This window comes from Mustelus asterias, chromosome 17 (genome assembly GCF_964213995.1).
Source record: "Mustelus asterias chromosome 17, sMusAst1.hap1.1, whole genome shotgun sequence".
In the NCBI taxonomy this organism is placed as follows: Eukaryota; Metazoa; Chordata; class Chondrichthyes; order Carcharhiniformes; family Triakidae; genus Mustelus; species Mustelus asterias.
Genome location: NC_135817.1, coordinates 82,383,817 through 82,405,834, shown reverse-complemented (window position 1 = coordinate 82,405,834; position 22,018 = coordinate 82,383,817). Strand labels below are relative to the sequence as shown.

Genomic DNA, 22,018 nt, shown 5'->3' with positions numbered 1-22,018 from the left:
CTGTGCCCAGGATAACTCTCCATAGAGGAACTCAGAATAGTTAAGACAATTAGCAGATTTGTGTTAAGGTGAAGCTAGATAAGTATGAGTGGGAGAAAGGAATGGAAGGTTATGCGGGTATGCTGAAGTGTAATAAGGTGGGGGGAGCCTTGCACACAGTGTACACATCAGCATAAAATAATTCAGCCTAATAGCCTGTTCCTGTGTTTTAAAAGTCTGTGCTCTTTCACAAACCTTTCCAATCAGCAAGAGGCCAGCAATCTAATGAACTCTGCTATACAATAACGAGCTACTTGTTTACATTTTTAATCCTCCTCCAATGAAGTGCCTTCAATATTAGTTGTGCGTCCCAGGAGAAAGTTCTAAACAGACATCAGAGATCAGAGAGGGGTGGCACAGTGGCACGGTCGTTAGCACTGCTGCCTCACAGTGCCAGGGACCCGGGTTCAATTCCAGCCTCGGGTCACTGTCTGCGTGGAGTTTGCATGTTCTCCCCGTCTCTGCATGGGTTTCTTCCGGGTGCCCCGGTTTCATCCCACACTCCAAAGATGTCTGGGTTAGGTGGATTGGCCACGCTCAATTGCCCCTTAGATGTGTAGGTTAGGGGGATTAGCAGGGTAAATACTTGGGCTGCGGGGAACTGGTCTGGGTGGGATTGCCCCTTAGTGCCATGGGGTTTATGTGGGGTAACAAGGATATGGCCTGGATGGGATTGTTGTCAGTGCAGACTCGATGGGCCGAATGGTCTCCTTCTGCAGTGTAGGGATTCTATGATTGTGTTACCAAAAGATTGCTCCCTTATACTTCCAACTTCCCAGCACCATGCTGAAATAAGCCCGAGTGACTAAGGCACAGAATGCCAGTGCCCAGAGACTGAGAGAGTGAACTGAACTGGCACTGAGAGGAGGAGGAAGAGCTTGAACTCGGTTAATGGTGCTGCATGAATAGAACATGTTGTTGTTGTTGTTGTTGCAGAAAGTCAGAGGCTAGTTGAACAAGCATAAGTGGCAAGCTAGTTGAACAAGCATAAAGCAAGACCTGGACCAAAAAATACACGGTGGCATCTTCTGTGGGATCTTCCACTCCTGCCCACCTGCAGGATCTTCAGGTCTCGCCAACCAGTGGAATCTTCTGGTCCAGCCCACCCAGTAGTATCTTCCAGTGGAAATTCAGCATGTCCACTATGACTCTCACCAATTTTTACAGATGCACCATAGAAAGCATCCTTTTTGTTGTATCACAGCTTGGTATGGCTCCTGCTCTATCCAAGACTGCAAGAAACTACAAAGGATTGTGACTGTAGCCCAATCCATCACGCAAACCAGCTTCCCAGCCATTGACTCTGCCTACACTTTCCACTGCCTCAGGAAAAGCAGTCAGCATAATGAAGGACCCCGGACATTCTCTCTTCTATCTTCTTTCATCAAGAAAAAGATACAAAAGTCCGAGATCATGTACCAACTGACTCAAGAACAGCTTCTTCCCTGCTGCCATCAGACTTTTGAATGGCCCTACTCTGTATTAAGTTGATCTTTCTCTACACCCTAGCTATGACTGTAAAACTACATTCTGCACACTCTTATTTCCTTCTCTATTAACGGTATGCTTTGTTTGTATGGCATGCAAGAAACAATACATTGCACTTTATCCCAATACATGTGGCAATAATAAATCAGATCAAAAACCAGTGGGGTCTTCTGGTCCCGTGCACCAGTGGGATTTTTTTTTGTTAAAGAGTTGCAGTTATCAGATTTAAAGTTAGAAAGACCCCAGAGGCAAATCAAATGTTGATTGGCTGAAAAGTGTATTCTGATTGGAACAGGCATTGCCTCGGAGAATGCACCAGTTGATGGTGACTGTCAGAAAACCGCCAAGGATTGTTTGAAATTCCCCAGGCAGCTTGATCCTGATTGGTCAGGGCATTGCTCTGGAGAATGAATGATCACTTATCTCATTTATCCAAACAGGTGCAATATGCGTTCATGTTCTTTCTATCTGCAAATAACAGAGCTCTTATATATCTGCTTCCATGTACACACAAGTATGCCACACTGCAAGCCTGACCAACAATCTTATATTGGTTGTCAGTGTAATTCTTCACACACTTAGGATTATTTAGCAAGTGTTGTTCAATCGTGAATCACATCTAATATTGGACAATGTCTTTTGAGTTGTCCAAGCATGGCTGGTTGGGTACTGTTAGGAAAACAAAAGTAGTTTTCAGGGATTTATATTTTTATTGGGAAACAAAAGGTATAGATTTAAGTGGGATTGATTTAATGTTTCTCTGGAAAGAAAGATATAGCCTGTAGTTAGATTCATGTTGGACAAAAGGTGTTTGTATGTGTGGTTGTTGGTTCAGTTGCAACTGTGTTTCTACTGTGTTTAGAGAAGGCTATGGCATAAGAGTAAATAAGCCAGCAGAAGCACAGATGCACCATAGAAAGCATTCTTTCTGGTTGTATCACAGCTTGGTATGGTTCCTGCTCTGCCCAAGACAGCAAGGAACTACAAAAGGTTGTGAATGTAGCCCAATCCACCACGCAAACCAACCTCCCATCCATTGATTCTGTCTACACTTCCCACTGCCTCAGCAAAGCAGCCAGCATAATTAAGGACCCCAGACATTCTCTCTTCCACCTACTTCCGTTGGGAAAAAGATACAAATGTCTGAGCTCACGTACCAACCGACTCTAGAACAGCTCCTTCCCTGCTGCTGTCAGACTTTTGAATGGACTTACCTTGCATTAAGTTGATCTTTCTCTACACCTTAGCTATGACTGTAACACTACATTCTGCACTCGCTCGTTTCCTTCTCGATAAACGGTATGCTTTGTCTGTGTAGCGTGCAAGAAACAATACTTTTCACTGTATGTTAATACATGTGACAATAATAAATCAAATTAAATCAAGAAGTATGCAGGTGTTACTTAACAGCCGGAAGCCCTTTTTTAAGGGGAAAAAAAAACTTTTTTGTTCTTAGTTTAGCTGAGTTTGTGGGAAGTTGAAGAAAGACACAGGGAGTGTACACCCCTCAACTCTGCCAGGAGAAAGTCTGGACAGGACGGGAGTTGCAATAGGCAGGCTTCCCAAAGAACCAGTTACAGTCGAGATAACCAGGGAGTTTGGACAGAAAGAATGTCTTAGGAAGATTGAGTTAAGAGAACAGAGGCCAAGGTATTGTTCAGAAAAATTAAAGGGAGAGTAAACCAATAGATCTTTGTTCAATTGGAGTAACCAGATTTAAACCGGCAAAACAGACTTCAGAGGTAAATCAAATGCTTGGTGCCATTGTAATATAGTCTGGGAATTGAGAGTTAAAACAATTAGGAACAGTTTGTACAGTAAAGGGGGTGATGTAAAACCTGGATACTGGATTCGCTGTTAAAAGTGGCGTGGAAGCTTTGTTTAAAAGAGACATTTGGAAAACCTGGACTGGACTTCAGCATGCCAACCGCGAATGGAAAACGTTAAAGTGAAACGAGATTTTAAAACGTGTTTTTGGCAGTGGAGTCTGGAATCTCTCACGTGACAATTACCTGGGGGAAATCCAAGGAAAAATCATGGACAATTGGGATCTGAGCAGAGTGTGTGTATTTGACCACAGTCGTCTTGCCTGCTTAAAGGGACTTTGTGTTAATGAGACCATTGTAACTGAAGATATGCTTTGTAATCCGTGTTAATCTTAAAATTTCTGTGCAATTTTGAGCTAAATAGGAAGTGAAGAAGTATTGTATCGTAATCCACTTAATCATGTTTAACAAGTGTTTTTCCCTTGTTAAAATAAATTAGTTGTCCTGTTCCTCCACATTTTATAAAAAAGCAAAGGTTACAATCTTTTGTGCAGGGTTCCATTCTGGAATCTTCCCATCCGATTATAACATCAATTATGAGTATAACAGCCTGTATCTTGCTCACTATGAACAGAGGAAGGAACATGTTGATTGATACAATCCACCAGCCAGAGTTTGGGACATTAAGTTGACGTACTATACATTGCTAAATTCCTATATTGCTAAATTAAATGGATTTCCTTTTAATTAACTTTAAAAATATAAAATAAGTGCTTATCTCCCACTCACTGTCAATCCCATTTGTCACTGATTCTGCTCCCCAACCTCCCACTCAATATATATCCTGCACTCTGATCCTCTGTCGCTGTGGACCCTTCTTTTCACTGACCCTTCAACTTTCCCGCTTCCTAACGCAACCTTTGGCTCTATGATCCTCTAACTTATCCCTCCTGCTCCTGGAACCATCCTCTTGCTGATCCTTGTTCATGCCTCCCACTCCCCAACTCTCCCACTTGCGGCTTTCCTTTCCCGAACCTGAGTTGACTAAGGTCCAGATCGAGATCCAATTCAAAGCTGGGCCACTGGCATTGTGAAAGTCGGAATCCTGGTACTGTGGAGTTGCCGAGCTGGGGCAATTATAGTGATAGAATCCCTACAGTGCAGAAGGAGGCCATTGTACAATTTGTACAATCTCCCCATGTCTGCGTGGGTTTCCTCTGGGTGCGCCGGTTTCCTCTCACACTCCAAAGATGTGTGGGTTAGGTGGATTGGCCATGCTAAATTGCCCCACAGTGTCAGGGGGACTAGCTAGGGTAAATGCATGTCGTTATGGGGGTAGGGTCAAGGTGGGATTGTGGTCGGTGCAGACTTGATGGGCCGAATGGCCTCCTTCTCCACTGTATGATTCTATGTAACCCCCACATATTTATCCAATCCACCTAACCAGCACATCTTTGGGCCGTGGGAGGAAACTGGAGCACCCGACGAAAACCCACCCAGACACGGGGAGAATGTGCAAACTTCAACAAACAGTGACCCAAGCTGGGAATTGAACCCGGGTCCCTGGCGCTGTGAGGCAGCAGTACTAATCACTGTGCCACCGTGCCATCCATAATGATATTTTTTTCAAATATTCCCACTCACGGCTTCTCTCTCCTGAACCCTCGCTGTGAGTGAGAGCTCTTCAGGCGAGCGGCGAGAGCAGGGAGAAACAGCTTCAATTTAAATCTTTGGTTCAAATCACTTGAGAAAATAAATCTGTGGCATCTTTAGCCTTAAATATCAAAAGGAGGAAGCTGGTTTGCTCAGGGCTTTGAGACATGGCTTTAGAAACCACAAGGGACATGACCTCAGTGAATAGCGCTGGGAATGTGTGCTGCAGACAGCGATATGCAGTAAAAATAAACTCATTCCTTGTTAGACATGGTTTGTATTTAAAAAGAACATTGATAGTAACAGACCCAGACTAGCTGTCAGTTTCCACATTTTTCCAACCCCGAGCTCCAGCTTCAGATCGGATCTGAATCATAGAATCATAGAATTCCTACAGTGCAGAAGGAGGCCATTTGGCCCATCGAGTCTGCACCGACTCTCTGACCGGGTATCTTCCCCAGGCTCACTACCTGCCCTATTCCATGGCCAATCCACCTAACCTGTACATCTTTGCACTGTGGGAGGAAACCGGAGCACCCGGAGGAAACCCACACGGACACAGGGAGAATGTGCAAACTCCACATAGAGAGTTACCCAAGGCTGGAATTGAACCTGGGTCCCTGGTGCTGTGAGGCAGCAATGCTAACCACTGTGCCACCATGGGTCTGAACCTTGAACTGGAATGCAAGTTCAGGAGAGGGAAGCAGTAAGTGGGAGAGTCGGGGAATGGGAGAGTCGGGGAGTGGGAGAGGCCGCAGGTCTGAGGGTCAGCAGCGAGAGGGTGTTGGGGAGCTGGAGTAGCTGGCCAGTCAGAAGGTCAGCAGTGAGAGGGTGTCTGGGAGCTGGAGCGGCAGTGGCAGCAATGCGAAGATGAACCAGGAAGTGAGAGATGCCGCTCCAAAATGGCAGCAATCATGTCTCACAGCCCTACGCAGACCTGCCCACAAACCAATCTCACAACACTAACCAGGAACACATGCCTTGTTAAATAACCAAGAGGAAAGCTCAACAATGTTAAAGAGGGCAATGTTGAATGAGGATGGAAAACGGCAGTGAATCCGCTCTCAGTTCCCAACATTATGACTTCCAACAAAGCTCCCCATCGTAAACTGAATTTTATACATGCATCCCTCCGTGTTCAAGAGCAAAGTTTCTCATTATGACTCGCTATTGGGGAAGCTCAGCCTGTTATTGTACACACTGCGATACTGCGAGCATTGCCCATGATGTCCTGGAATACCCAATGGGTGGATAAGGCCCCACAAATGCCAAATTCATTGGCTGGTTCCTGCCCCAATCAGCAATGCCAACAAGGGAGGTCAATTTTCAAGAAGAGAGTTTCATAGAAACATAGAAGATAGGAGCAGGAGGAGGCAATTTGGCCCTTCGAGCCAGTTCCCCAATTCATTACGATCATGGCTGATCATCCAACTCAATAGCTTAATCCTGCTTTTTCCCCATAACCTTTGATCAGGGGCGGCACGGTAGCACAATGGTTAGCACTGCTGCTTCACAGCTCCAGGGTCCCGGGTTCGATTCCCGGCTCGGGTCACTGTCTGTGTGGAGTTTGCACATTCTCCTCGTGTCGGCGTGGGTTTCCTCCGGGTGCTCCGGTTTCCTCCCACAGTCCAAAGATGTGTGGGTTAGGTTGATTGGCCAGGTTAAAAATTGCCCCTTAGAGTCCTGAGATGTGTAGGTTAGAGGGATTAGTAAATAAATAAGTGGGGGTAGGGCCTGGGTGGGATTGTGGTCGGTGCAGACTCGATGGGCCGAATGGCCTCCTTCCGCACTGTAGTGTTTCTATGATCCCATTTGCCCCAAGTGCTATATCCAGCTGCCTCTTGAATACATTCAATGTTTTGGCATCAACTACTTCCTGTGGTAATGAATTCCACAGGCTCACCACTCTTTGGGTGAAGAAATGTCTCCTCATCTCCATCCTAAATGGTCCACCCCGAATCCTTAGACTGTGACGCCTGGTTCTGGACTCCCCCCACCATCGGGAATATCCTCCCTACATCTACCTTGTCTAGTCCTGTTAGAATTTTATATGTCTCTATGAGATCCCCCTCATTCATCTGAACTGCAGCGAAAACAATCCTATCCTAGTCAATCTCTCCTCATACATCAGTCCCACCATTCCGCCAATTTCTACAAACTGTGTTGAACTCAACATCCTTCTTGTCCCCACCACGGGAACTGCAATCGAGAGAAAGGCAAATGATGATCTAACAACAACAACATGCAGCTATATAGCACCTTTAACATAGTTAAAAACATCCCAAGGTGCTCCAGAGGGGCATTATCAGATTAGATTTCACACCAAGCTGCCTAAGGAGACACTTTTCACGGTAGATTTTAAAGAGAGTCTCACAGTAGGGAAGAGAGGTAGTGGAGCAGAAAGATATAGTGAGGGGATTCCACAGCAGAGGCCTCGGCTGGAGAATAAGATTCTCATAGTAAATGTCTGGGGCGCGCTGCCAGGGTGGTGCAGGCAGATATGATAGCGGCATTTAAGGGGCTTTTAGATAGACACATGAATGTGCAAAGAATAGAGGGATATTGACAAGGGCAGGCAGAAGGGACAAGTTTAATTTGGCATTATGTTCGGCACAACATTGTGGGCCGAAGGGCCTGTTCCTGTGCAGTACTGCTGTATGTTCTCTGTTCAAGGTAAAGTGAAGAGAATCTAAGTTCATGCTGATCAAACTCATTGCCTACCTTATTCTAGGGGATGTCAGGGGTAAGTTTTTCACTCAGAGGGTGGTGGGTGAGTGGAATCGGCTGACGTCGGTGGTGGTGGAGGCAAACTCGTTGGGGTCTTTTAAGAGACTTCTGGATGAGTACATGGGATTTAATGGGATTGAGGGCTATAGATAGGCCTAGAGGTGGGGATGTGATCGGCGCAACTTGTGGGCCGAAGGGCCTGTTTGTGCTGTGGCTTTCTATGTTCTATGTTCTATTTGTGGAGTCGTTACAAAACCCCGGACTCACCTCCAGCAGGATCTGGGTCCCCTTCTTATAAATACTGACGTCGGACGTATTGAGGTCGGAGAGGACAATCCCTTCTTTCCTCCAGTGGATGGAAGCCTGGGGGTTGGCTGTGACATCACAGCTGATGTTGACGGAATTCCCTTCCCATGAGTAGTAGGTCACCTGGGTTGACAGAAACTTGGGAGCATCTGGGCGGGTGGAGGTGGAGAAAGAAAGACATTAGCAGAGGGAAATCAGAAGTTATGCCAGAAAAACAGAGTAGCTTTGGTTTGGAAACGGTAAGCCTTCTATTTTAAAGGAAGAAAGTACATGTAGAATGATAGGGTGCAAATCTCGATGTTGCACTCGCCACCCGTCCAGTCAGAGCTTTACTGGGAAACAGCATGGTCCCACGCCAAGGTTTCTTGTCCTTTGAGGTTACAGTCACAGGCTGGAGTTCCAGATTTGCAAATCTAACAAGGGTTTGGTAAAACCAAACCCTCTTCCTCCCTCTGGACTGTGGGGTGGATGTCTTCACTGTTGTGGGTCAGTCCAAAAATTTGACTTTATGAAACACTGCACTGTTTTAATTGTTAAACTGAGTGAAGGGACAAGGCAAAGAGAGAAGAACACTGAACAAGATTGAAAAGAGATCTGTCGAGAGAGAGCAGTTTGGTGACATTGAAGTCTCACAACACCAGGTTAAAGTCCAACAGGTTGATTTGGAGTCACGAGCTTTCGGAGCACTGCTCCTTCACCAGGAGAGTGGAGTCACTCACTTGAGGAAGGAGCAGCGCTCCGAAACCTCATGATTTCAAATAAACCTGTTGGACTTTAACCTGGTGTTGTGAGACTTCTTACTGTGCCCACTCCAGTCCAACGCCGGCATCTCCACATCAGGGGGGATTAGCAGGGTAAATATGTGGGGTTACGGGAATAGGGCCTGGGTGGGATTGTGGTCAGTGCAAATGCGGTGATATTGAGGTAGAGATTCTGCTTGGGTGCAATCCCTGATTCCAAAGTTGCCCAATTTGAAATGCTTTCCATTGGGTTCTCACCCAAACTCATTTCCAAAAATGTCAAACGCAAAGTGTGTGGTGATCCCAGTGAAATTGGGAAGTGTTTTCAATATTAATTATTTTAAGATAAATGCAAAATACTGCAGATGCTGGAATCTGAAACAAAAACAGAAAAATGCTGGAAAATCTCAGCAGGCCTCACAGCGTCTGGGTGACACGGTGGCACAGTGGTTAGCACTGCTGCATCACAGCGCCAGGGACCCAGGTTCAATTCCGGCCTCGGGTCGCTGGCTGTGTGGAGTTCGCACGCTCTCACCGTGTCTGCGTGGGTTTCCTCCCACAGTCCAAAGATGTGCGGATTGGGTTGATTGGCCATGCTAAATTGACCCGAATGTCGGGGGGGGATTGTAAGAAGTCTCACAACACCAGGTTAAAGTCCAACAGGTTTATTTGATAGCACAAGCTTTCAGATTGCAGCTCCTTCTTCAGGTGAGTCTGACTCCAAATAAACTTGTTGGACTTTAACCTGGTGTTGTGAGACTTCTTACTGTGCCCACCCTAGTCCAACACCGGCATCTCCACATCAGGGGGGGGTTAGCAGGGTAAGTATGTGTGGTTATGGGGTTAGGGCCTAGGTGGGATTGTGGTCGGTGCAGACTCGATGGGCCAAATGGCCTCCTTCTACACTGCAGGGATTCTATGATTCATGGATTCTATGATCTGTGGAGAGAGAGGAGAGCTCTGATGAAGGGTTAACTGGACTCGGTCTCTGCTCCCTCCACAGATGCTGTCGTACTTGCAGAGATTTTCCAGCATTTTTCTGTTACTGTGTCAGTAATTATTTTAAATTTGTTTCTGATTTAAAAATAATTCCTTGCTGCACCTCAGACTTGGTGCAATTTGATTAATGCAGCTAGAAATGGGTTTATCACGCAAAAGAATAGTTTGCTAAATCGCAAACCACCCTCTGTGAGTAACCCAATTTAAAATGAGTGAAAACGACTTTTACAAAATATGGAAAACCATTTTCTTGTTTAAATACAGTTGTCAACTATTTCAGTAAAATGAAAAAAAAAACATTCAGACATTTGGGGACTTATCTATTAGTGACTTAGAGGTGAAAAATTCTCCTTCCATTTCTGGAGCTTCCTGGAAGGTCTACAAATGACTGCAATTAGCAGAAATATCACCCGTTTTGTGGGCAGACCCCAATTCCAGGGGGTGATTCTCCCAGTCTGGCCGAGAGACTCTAACGGAGGCCGTTTAGCGGGCTCCCCACTGGGCGCCACGGCCTCCCCAAGTCTCAGGGTGCCGGATTTCCGATGCCGTCAGCTCCACGCCAGAAATCGGTGTGGAGCTGCATAAATTATTCTAATGACGACCTGCATCTGATTGGCACGTCCGAGACTGAAGCAATGCCCAGGGGTCACCTTGGCACTGCCCACCAGGCATCAGGCAATGGGGCATGACCTAATGAGGTTGGGGACTAATTTGGAGGGCTTAATGTGGGCATGGCCTCTGGAAGGGGGGTGCGATGGGTGGAGGTGGGGGGGTCCCACTGCCACTCTGCACTTGGGCTTAGTGACAGAGGGTGGGAGGCCAGCGATTGGGGCTGGCCATTGGAGTGGGGGGGGGGGGGGGGGGGGGGGGGTGGGGGGGATGTCGGCCTGCCGGGAGGATTGGGACTGTGAGCATGGGAAACCACTGCGGGGAGGGGAGGGAGATCTGCCGGTGGAAGGGTGGAGTCATAGAAATCATAGAATCATAGAAACCCTACAGTGCAGAAGGAGGCCATTCGGCCCATCGAGTCTACACCGACCACAATCCCACCCAGGCCCTACCCCCCACATATTTTACCCGCTAATCCCGCTAACCTACACATCTCAGGACTCTAAGGGACAATTTTTAACCTGGCCAATCAACCTAACCCGCACATCTTTGGACAGTGGGAGGAAACCGGAGCACCCGGAGGAAACCCACGCAGACACGAGGAGAATGTGCAAACTCCACACAGACAGTGACCCGAGCCGGGAACCGAACCCAGGACCCTGGCGCTGTGAAGCAGCAGTGCTAACCACTGTGCTACCGTGCTAGTCGAGGAAATTGGTACTGCTGGTGGCGGGGGGTGGGGGGGTGGGGGGGGGGGGGTAGGTCAAGGTGGGCTGGGGGTTTGGGGGAGTCAGCAATCGCGTGGTGTGGGGGGGGGTCGCATGGCCAGCGATGCAGGGGTCCCGGGGCTGGCCAGCAATTGAGTTGGCCAGCGATAGGGGAGCCGACAGTGCGGGGCCAGTGAGCATGCGCTGATCTCAGCGCTGACAGGTTGGCACATGCATCATGGCCCACTCAGTGCTATGCTGCCGGCCTCTCCGGTGGGAATGGGCCCTGCTCACAGTCTTTCAGCGTGATTCGCGCTACGGCTGCCTGTGATACACAGAGTGTGGAAGATTCATTTTGAAAATCCTGCTGAAAAAACCAGCGTGATTTCCTCCAGTTTTTACCCAGATTTGACACTTGGAATTTTTTCGGGAGAATCCCACCTGATATTTTTAAAATAAGCAGCGGAATGTGGGTACACGAGTACACAAAATTTGTGCTTAAAACTGTGATGCTTCGCAGTCTACATTGATACTGGAGGGGAATTGGGACAGAGACGGAACAAGCAACTGGCAAATTGCAGAGCACTAAGTCTGAGTTACACTTGCCATCGTTAAAGAACAGATTTTCTGGTCATTTATCACGTTGCTAAAAGTGGAAGCTTGCTTCTTTTAATTTTTTCATGGGATATGAGCATCGCTGGCAAAGCCAGCCTTTGTTGCCCATTCCAAATTGCCCTTGAACTGTGTGGCTCACTCGGTCTTTTCAGGGGGCAGTCAACCCCCTTGCTGTGGCTCTGGAGTCACATTTAGGCCAGACCAGGTGGCAGATTTCCTTCCCTAAAGGGCATTGGTGAATCAGATGGGCTTTTACAACAATCAGCAATGATTGCCATGGTCACCTTTACTGAGACTAGCTTTCAAATACAGATTTATTAATTGAATTAACTTCCACCAGCTGCAATGTTGGATTTGAACCCTTTCCCCCAGAACATTAGTCTGGGCCTCCGGATTACTAGGCCAGGGACATCACCACTACACTACTCTCTCCCTAAATGCACACACCTCCTATATTACAACAGGGACTACACTTCAAAACAACTTCATTGGTCTGAAAGCACCTTAGACATATTTGAGATTGAGAAAGATGCTATGGAAATGCAAGATCTTTATTTAAAAAAAGAACAAAGTGATAAGCATGGATAGGATCAGAAGCTGGTTGGATGTATTCTCATCTTCTCTCCCCCATCTCTAATGCCTGTGACTCCCACAATCCAATAGGACAAGGGAACTGGGTGTGAGGGAATACCATCACCTCCAAGTTTCCCTCCAAGACACACACAAAGCAAACTTGGAACTCGATCACTGGTCCCTCATTATTCTCTTTATTTTATTATTTCATGGCTTGTTGGCCAGGCTAACATTTGTTGCCAATCTCTAATTGCCCTTGATTGGCACCACATCTACAAACATTCACTCCTTCCACCACCGACGCTCAGTAGCAGCAGTGTGTACTATCTACAAGATGCACTGCAACAATTCACCAAAGATCCTTAGACAGCACCTTCCAAACCCACTACCACTTCCATCTACAAGGACAAGGGCAGCAGTTACATAGGAACACAATCACCTGCAAATTCCCTTCCAAGCCACTCACCATCCCGACTTGGAAATATATCGCCATTTCTTCACAGTCGCTGGGTCAAAATCGTGGAATTCCCTCCCTAACGGCATTGTGGGTCAACCCACAGCACGTGGACTGCAGCGATTCAAGAAGACAGCTCACCACCACCTTCTCAAGGGCAACTAGGGATGGGCAATAAATGCTGGCCAGCCAGCGACACCCATGTCCCATGGATGAATTTAAAAAAAGATGATGATGAGCTGCCTTGTTTTCAATTATAGAATTCTATCGAATCCTATAGTGCAGAAGGAGGCCATTCGGCCCATCAAGTCAGCACTGACCACTATCCCACCGAGGCCCTGTTCCCGTAACCCCACACATTTACCCTGCTAATCCCCCTGACACTAAAGAGCAGTTTAGCATGGCCAATCAACCTAACCCGCACATCTTTGGACTGTGGGAGGAAACCGGGGCACCCGGAGGAAACCCACGCAGGCACGGGGAGGATGTGCAAACTCCACACAGACAGTCAACCAAGCCAGGAATTGCACCTGAGTCCTGGCACTGTGAGGCAGCAGTCCTAAGCACTGTGTCACCGTGCCGCCCCTTCTTGAACTGTTGCAGTCTATCTGGTGCAGACATACCCACAGTGCTGTTAGGGAGGGAGTTCCAGAATCTTGACCCAACGACAGTGAAGGAACAGTGGTATATTTCCACATCAGGATGGTGAGGGACTTGGATAGGAACTTGCATGTTCCCATGCACCCACTGCCCTTGTTCTTCTCAGTGGAACAGGTCATGAGTTTAAAAGATGCTGTCGATGAAGCTTTGGTGAGTTGCTGCAGTGCATTTTGCAGACGGTGCACACTGCTGCCACTGTAGGTGATGGAGGACGTGAGTGTTTAAGTTGGTGAATGGAGTGCCGGTCAAGCAGGTTACTTGTCCTGAATAGTGTGGGACTTCTTGTTGGGATTGGAGCCACAATTATTCAGCTAGTTGGAGAGAGTTTCATCACCTTCCTGACTTAGGCCCAGATGGTGGGGAGTCAGGGGGTGAGTTACTCACCACAGAATTACCAGCCTCTGACCTGCTCTTGTAGCCACAGTCCTATTCAGCTGGACCAGGGCAGATGGAGAAATTTGAATTGAATAAAAACCTGCACTTAAAAGTTTAGGGAGGTCATGCCTCACAAATTTGGTTGAGTTTTTTGAGGAGGTGACAAAAATGATTGACGAGGGAAGGGCCGTGGATGTCATCTACATGGATTTTAGTGAAGCATTTGACAAGGTCCCTGGTGCAAAAGGTTAAATCTCACGGGATCAAAGGTGAACTAGCTAGGTGGGTACAGAACTGGCTTGGCCATAGAAGACAGAGGGTAGCAGTGGAGGGGTCTTTTTCTGATTGGAGGTCTGTGACTAGTGGTGTTCCGCAGGGCTCTGTACTGGGACCTCTGCTGTTTGTGATATATATAAATGATTTGGAAGAAGATGTAGCTGGTCTGATTAGTAAGTTTGCGGACGACACAAAGATTGCTGGAGTTGCAGATAGTGATGAACATTGTCAGAGAATACAGCAGGATATAGATAGGCTGGAAAATTGGGCGGAGAAATGGCAGATGGAATTTAATCCAGATAAATGCGAAGTGATGCATTTTGGTAGATCTAATGCAGGGGGGAGCTATACAATAAATGGCAGAACCATCAGGACTATAGACACACAGAGGGATCTGGGTGTGCAAGTCCACAGATCCTTAAAGGTGGCAGCACAGGTGGAAAAGGTAGTGAAGAAGGCATATGGCATGCTTGCCTTTATTGGACGGGACATAGAGTATAAAAGTTGGCATATGATGTTGCAGTTGGTTAGGCCACATTTGGAATATTGCGTCCAGTTCTGGTCGCCACACTACCAGAAGGATGTGAAGGCTTTGGAGAGAGTGCAGAAAAGGTTTAACAGGATGTTGCCTGGTATGGAGGGTATTAGCTATGAGGTGAGATTGAGTAAACTAGGGTTGATCTCCCTGGAAAGACGAAGGTTGAGGGGCAACCTAATAGAAGTTTATAAAATTATGAAGGGCATAGATAGGGTGAACAGTTGGAAGCTTTTTCCCAGGTCAGAAACGACAAACACAAGGAGTCACAAGTTCAAGGTAAGGGGGAAAAGGTTCAATACAGATATGCGGGGGACGTTTTTTACACAGAGGGTGGTGGGGGCCTGGAATGCACTACCAAGCAAGGTGGCTGAGGCAGACACGCTAGGATCATTTAAGACTTGTCTAGATAGCCACATGAACAGACTAGGAATAGAGGGATACAAACGGATGGTCTAGTTAGGAACACATGATCGGTGCAGGCTTGGAGGGCCAAAGGGCCTGTTCCTGTGCTGTATTGTTCTTTGTTCTTTGATGGCCATCAAACCATTGTCGGTTGGCATGAAAACCCATCTACTTCACTAATGTCCTTTAGGAAAGGAAATCTGTTCTTGTCCTCTCTAGCCTACATGTGACTCCAGACCCACAGCAATGTGGCTGATGCTCAAATGCTCTGAAATGGAGGGCAGTCAGGGATGAACAATAAATACTGGCCCAGCCAGCTACGCCCACATCCAGTGAATGAATTTTAAAAAAACACCTGGTTAATGATAATCCCCAGAATGTTGAGTGCTGAATCAAAACCTCGTTCTCCCTTCCGAACAGTTATCTACCAGTATGTTATAGAATCATAGAATCCCTACAATGCAGAAAGAGGCCATTCAGCCCATTAAGCATGCACCGACAACAATCCCACCCAAACCCTATATCCATAACCACATGAATTTACCCTGCTTATCTCGAGCAAGAATTGACCGAATCATAGAATCCCGACAGTGCAGAGGGAGGCCATTCGGCCCATCGAGTCTGCACCGCCAACAATCCCACCCAGGTCCTCTCCTTGTAACACCATGTAATCCCCTGACACTAAAAGGCAATCCCACCCAGACCTGTTCCCTGTAGCCCCAAGTATTTACCCCGCTAATTCCCCTAACCTACACATCTTGGACATTAAGGGGCAATTTAGCATGGCCAACGCACCTAACCTGTACAGCTTTGGAATGTGGGGGGAAACTGGAGCACCCAGAGGAAACGCATGCAGACACAGGGAGAACTCCACACAGACAGTCAACCAAGGCCGGAATCGAACTCGGGTCCCTGGCCCTGTGAGGCAGCAGTGCTGACAATTGCGCCCTGTGCCATCCATGAATAACAATTACTTTGGGAGTGCCTTAGCTCCACCAACTGCGGCAGGTCAAGAAGGTGGCCTTGCGCCACTTTCTCAAGCACAAGTAAGGATGGTCAAGAATTTCTGGTCCTGCCAGCGATGCCCACATCCTGAGCAAGAAAATTTAGGGAACAGCAGAATATCTGAGTCCATCATGCTGAGAAGAGCAAATGTTATGAAAAGAAAAGCAGAACCTCCTGCATGCTGAACCTACATTGAATATCCAAGTGCATGCTCTTCTGGTCTCGTCCAATTGGACTTCTGGCTTCACAATGATACACCCCTGAGTCACTGGGCTCGATATTCCTGATGTGCAGTGAAGATTTCCCCGTCTGTCTCCGCACCTCAATCCTCCCATCAAGAATCTGTACATAATAACAAAAAGATAGATAATTAGTTTACTGAAAAATCATAGTTAACTTACAATGACTACAAATTAAACACATAATTGTCATTCATGGATGGCATGGCGGCACAGTGGTTAGCACTGCTGCCTCACAGCGCCAGGGACTCGGGTTCAATTCCAGCCTCGGGTCACTGTCTGTGTGGAATTTGCACATTCTCCCCGTGTCTGCATGGGTTTCCTCCGGGTGCTCCAGTTTCCTCCCACAGTCCAGAATATGCGGGTTAGGTGCACTGGCCATGCTAAATTGCCCCTTGGTGTCAGGGAGATTAGCAGGGTAAATATGTAAGGTTATAAGAATAGGGTCTGGGCGGGATTGTTATCGGTGCCTAAAGGCCTCTTTCTATGATTCTGTAACATATTGGTAGATAGCTATATCTATAATATAAAATAAAGTTTAACATAATAAAAGAATTGTGCAGTTATGAACACTTCGGTGTATAAATAATGACAACATGTTGCAAGATGCAGGTCTCCTTAATTGCAGAATACAAATGAAAGGTCTACTGGGCTCTGCATTGTTGTATTCAAGTCCATAGATCAAACTCTGTCAGGTTAAGCTAATTAAATTCTCGATCATTTAAATACTATGAGTTATAAAATCTATTATAAAATCGGAACAACTGACTGTTAACTTTTCAGGGAATAAATCCCCACATTAATCAAAGCAGAATGTTGGGCCTGAATGGAACTTTAAAAAAAATGAAGGTAATTGAGACTTTGAACAAGTGTGCAAAGTCGGGGGCGGTGGGGAGAAGAATTGATGGAGGAATTTCCACCGCAGGTTCTGACTGTGGGTATTGTAATGTAGTCTGTTGCTGCAATGTATTAGAGAGATTGCAATGAGCAGCAGGTCTTAAAAAATGGCTCCAACTCTCCGTAACAAAGCTGCCAAAGTTCTCTTCCAGTGTAGCTACCCTTACCGCCCGCTGTGTTCTCTCGCTGTTAATTGGCTGCCTCCCACTGCTCACTGAGAGTAACCATTACAGAAGTCATGCTTGTTTACAAGTATGAAAATAGCATAGTTTTCCTCCGCCCTACTTAAAGAGTGAGCATATTAAATCTTTGTCAGACTCGAGGATAATTGCACCCTGTAGTGTGCTGCAGACATCTCGTAATTATCCCTCCAGTTATTTTTCATTTGTTTCATTTCTCTCCTTGAAGGCACTGAGGGTTTCTGAGGGATCAACTGCTCCAGGTAGAGGCAGCAGTGCTAACCGTTGTGCCACCGTGGGCAGCACAGCTGCCTCACAGCACCAGGGACCAGGGAACGGGTTCGATTCCCAGCTTGGGTCACTGTCTGTGTGGAGTTTGTACCTTCTCCCCGTGTCTGCGTGGGGTTCCTCCGGGCGCTCCGGTTTCCTCCCACAGTCCAATGATGTGCGGGTTAGGTGCATTGGCAATACTAAATTGCCCCTTAGTGTCCCAAGATGCGTCGATTAGCGGGATTAGCAGGGTAAATATGTGGGGTTATGGGGATAAGGCCTAGGTGGGATTGTTATCGGTGCAACTCGATGGGCCGAATGGCCTCCTTCTGCACTGTAACGTTTCTATGGTTCTATGGTCCTTAATATATGAGTCAGGCAGTGAGCAATTCACCAATGAAACCTTGCATTTATGTATTGCTTTTAATGTCGTAAAAAGCAACCCATGGCACTTCATGGCAGGATAAACAGACAGGAGTTGATATCAAGTCAGAAAACAAGACATTCAGGCAGTTGAGCAAATACTTGCTCAAATAGATTGTCTTAAAGATGAAAAAAAGAGGGACTGGAAGGTTTTGGGGGTGGGGAGTTTTGGAGCACAGTCAGCTGAAGGCACATCTATCTTTGGGGAGGGACAATGAAAATTGGGGATGTTCGAGAGGCCAAGATTGGAAAAGCAGCAAGATCCCGAAGGGTTGTAGGGCTGAAAGGGATTACAGGGAGATGAAGGGGCTGAAGGAATCGAGGAATTTGACTGTGAGGCAAAGGGCTGAATTTTCTCATCTTGCCCGCCAAGGGAATCATGGCAGGCGGAGACAGACCATGCAGAGGTCCACTGGGTGGCACAGTGGTTAGCACTGCTGCCTCCCAACGCCAGGGACCTGGGTTCGATTCCTGACTTGGGTCATGGTCTGGGTGGAGTTTGCATGTTCTCCCCGTGTCTGCGTGGGTTTCCTCCGGTGCTCCGGTTTCCTCGCACAGTCTGAAAGAAGTGCTGGTTAGGTGCATTGGCCATGCTAAATTCTCCCTCAGTGTACCCGAACAGGCACCAGAGTGCTCTCTTTGTTCTTTGTTCTTCTAAATGCCAGAGAATATAAATTCATTTTGCTCAGCCTCGCATCATTCTGCAACTCTCTCAACCTCGTGACCCTGACTCCAATAAAATCCAATTCCAATCTAAATACAGCAATCTAGATGTGGACTGAACCAGGCTCTACACAAATGAAATATCTCTCCCTCAGCTGCAAATTGCTGCTCACATTAAGATAGTAGTCTGTTTTGATTGCTCCTTCAATCTCTTTCTATCATGAGTACCTTCTGGGGAAAAAAAATACTTGCAGCTAAACAATGCATTATCAACAGTGCATTTAAATGAAAGTGGTTCTCCCACAGGGTAATCCAATCTCAATGGCGCTGATACATGGAAAACAAGGAAGAGGAAGAACCTTGGGGAGGATTCATGACAAACTTCATTTCCGTCTCTTTCGCTATTTTCATTCTTTTGCCCTAGTGAGACAACAAGCAGATTTAAACCCTGCTAGAAGAGCGAACTGGTTAAAACCCGTCATTTTGAGACTGTGTTTGAATGTTTGCAATAACTTGCACATACTAAGTTATATTGCCTGAAGGATGTTGACTAAAATGATGGATATTGAAGAAAACAAAGGATGTTGTCCAGCACATGTACTCAACATGCTTTCTGCTATTTTAACTCTTGGAGGCTATAAATATGGAAACCGCACCATTGGGTATTTAGTTCCATTGGATTCACTCCAGCATCTCGCGAGGTAAAGGTAAAACATAGAAATATAGAAGATAGAAGCAGGAGGAGACCATTTGGGCCTTTGAGCTTGCTCCGCCATTCATTACGATCATGGCTGATCGTCCAACTCAGTTGTCTGCAGCAGCTTGCTGTAATGTAGCGATGATACCTCTCTCCTTTATTGGGGGTATTGTGCTAGAGACTCAATAGCTTTCATGAGTCTCAGGAAATTTGGAATGTCCGCTACGACACTCACCAATTTTTACAGATGCACCATAAAGATCATTCTTTCTGGCTTTCACAGCTTGGTATGGCTCCTGCTCTACCCAAGACCGCAAGAAACTACAAAGGGTTGTGAATAAAGCCCAGTCTATCACACAAACCAGCCTCCCATCCATTGGCTCCGTCTACACTTCCTGCTACACTTCCATCTACACTTCCTCGGAAAAGCAGCCCATGTAATCAAGAACCCCACGCATCCCGGACGTTCTCTCTTTCACTTTTTTCCATTAGGAAAAAGATGCAAAAGTCTGAGGTCACGTAACAACTGACTCAAGAACAGCTTCTTCCCTAGCTTATATTTAGTTGATCTTTCTCTAAACACGAGCTATGACTGTAACACTACATTCTGCACTCTCTCCTTTCCTTCTCTATGTACGGTATGCTTTGTCTTATAGCGCGCAATAAACAATACTTTTCACTGCATCCCTATACATGTGTCAATAAGAAGTCAAATCAAATCAAATCGATATTGATGTTGCTGCCTGCCTCTAGAACATTGGAATCAGAGGGTATAATCCTGCAGCACAGAGGGAGGCTATTTGGCCCATCGTTCTGACATGGGTAAGAATCCTAGTCTATTTGTGGGACTATTCGCAATCAGGAGTGCCTCTTGGATGATCATTCTCACTTTAGGTTGAGAAATACAGGCTCCCATAGGCACCTAAATGGCTCTGAAGAACCGAACTAACTCTCTCTGAAAGAAAGGCACCACCAGAGAATATTAGTATCCTCCAGATAGCCATTTTAACAAGTTTCAGCTGGATTATTACAACCCAGATAGCATAAGTGTACACACATCTCTCCTCAAAAACGTACCTCTCCATTGAAGAGTTTACAGAGATAGGATCTTGAGTTTGCATACAAAAGACTATGGACGGAACTATCTGACCTCACCTGAGGCTGGAATTCTCCTGTCCCACTGCAGTGAATAGATATTTGGCTGAACACCGAATTCTTCATCCTCACTGGCGTTGGTAGTAGGGTGTGCAAGACTGGAGAATTCCAGCCGAAATAAAACAATATAAGTTCCAATTCATTTTGTTTGTTAAAGAGCTAAAAATGTGATTCACTTTCTTAGGTAATTGCTACATTGACAGTCCAGGAAAAGTAAGTATAACCTTGTTTCCAATAGTGAATCCAGATTTTATTAATCTCATAGGGAGATATTTAAAATATCCATCATTACTTAAAGTAGCATTGAGCTAACACCTAACCACTCAAAGCGTGCAAGACCGCTCCAAGACCACAAAGAACTACAAAAGGTCGTGAATGTAGCCCAATCCATCATGCAAACCAGCCTCCCATCCATTGACTCTGTCTACACTTCCCACTGCCTCGGCAAAGCAGCCAGCTTAATTAAGGACCCCACACACCCCGGACATTCTCTCTCCCACCTACTTCCGTCGGGAAAAAGTTACAAAAGTCTGAGGTCACGTACCAACCGACTCAAAGAACAGCTTCTTCCCTGCTGCTGTCAGACCTTTGAATGGACCTACCTCGCATTAAGTTGATCTTTCTCTACACCCTAGCTATGACTGTAACACTACATTCTGCACTCGCTCATTTCCTTCTCTATGAACAGTATGCTTTGTCTGTATAGCGCACAAGAAACAATACTTTTCACTGTAAGTTAATACATGTGACAATAAATCAAATCAAATCAAAAAGAAGTACCTCGCTTTATAATCTATTAAAAGTGTGTGAGAGGTAGTACGATCTGCCCTTCAGCAACTTTTCGTGGTTGAATCAAAATAACTACCTGAGACTCTATAAAATCAACAAGACTTTATTTGTTTAACCAGCAGTGAACAGGTTAACTAAACTATTAACAAACCAAATAAAACACTATTCAAATAGAATCTGTTTAGATAAATAAAATTCCCACTTACTAACCAAAAAAAATAGAATTTTTTTAGTCACTCTCAAAATATAACCAGGTTTTATCTTCCGGAATCTTCTGTCTTCACGAGCGAGATGAGTCTTTCTTTTACGACAAAAATGAGCGGTGGCAGAGGCAGTTCCTGGCTGTCTCTCTCGAGCTGAGAGCTGCCTCTTATACCCCTGACGACATACCAACATCCCCACAATAGGATTGGTTCTCAGGTTACCAAAACATCAAATTTAAATCTAAGGGGCTGCTGTTATTCAAGTTCTTAATTTAAATTGATTGGGCAAAATTCAAAAGCAGCCTGTTGTTAATGGACTGCCTGCACTCTCGAAACAATATTTCAGTCTGTGTACTCAATATGCACCTGCATCTCTTTTTCTTTTTAAACTCTTAGTACAGAAAAAAAAAACACCTTTTTAACAGACAATTTTTCTAACACCAACTTTGCAACAGTATTTACCTTAAATCCCCAAATAAAAAGTGACCAATTAAGGGGAGAACCATCATCACAATACTACAGCAAGCTACCTTTACTTTGCAAGATGCTAAAGTGAATCCAATGGATATAA

General features: G+C 46.0%; 1 protein-coding gene across 1 annotated transcript in view; it reads right to left on the bottom strand.

Annotated features, from left to right (window-relative positions):
- ncam2a (neural cell adhesion molecule 2a) overlaps positions 1–22,018 on the bottom strand; it is a 543,279-nt gene that overhangs the window by 287,598 nt on the left and 233,663 nt on the right. The window contains exons 16-17 of the mRNA XM_078231910.1: positions 16,124–16,274; positions 7,941–8,128 (exon numbers count right to left, since the gene is read on the bottom strand). Coding sequence (XP_078088036.1) covers positions 7,941–8,128; positions 16,124–16,274 — 339 coding nt within the window. The remainder of the gene's footprint in view (positions 1–7,940; positions 8,129–16,123; positions 16,275–22,018) is intronic.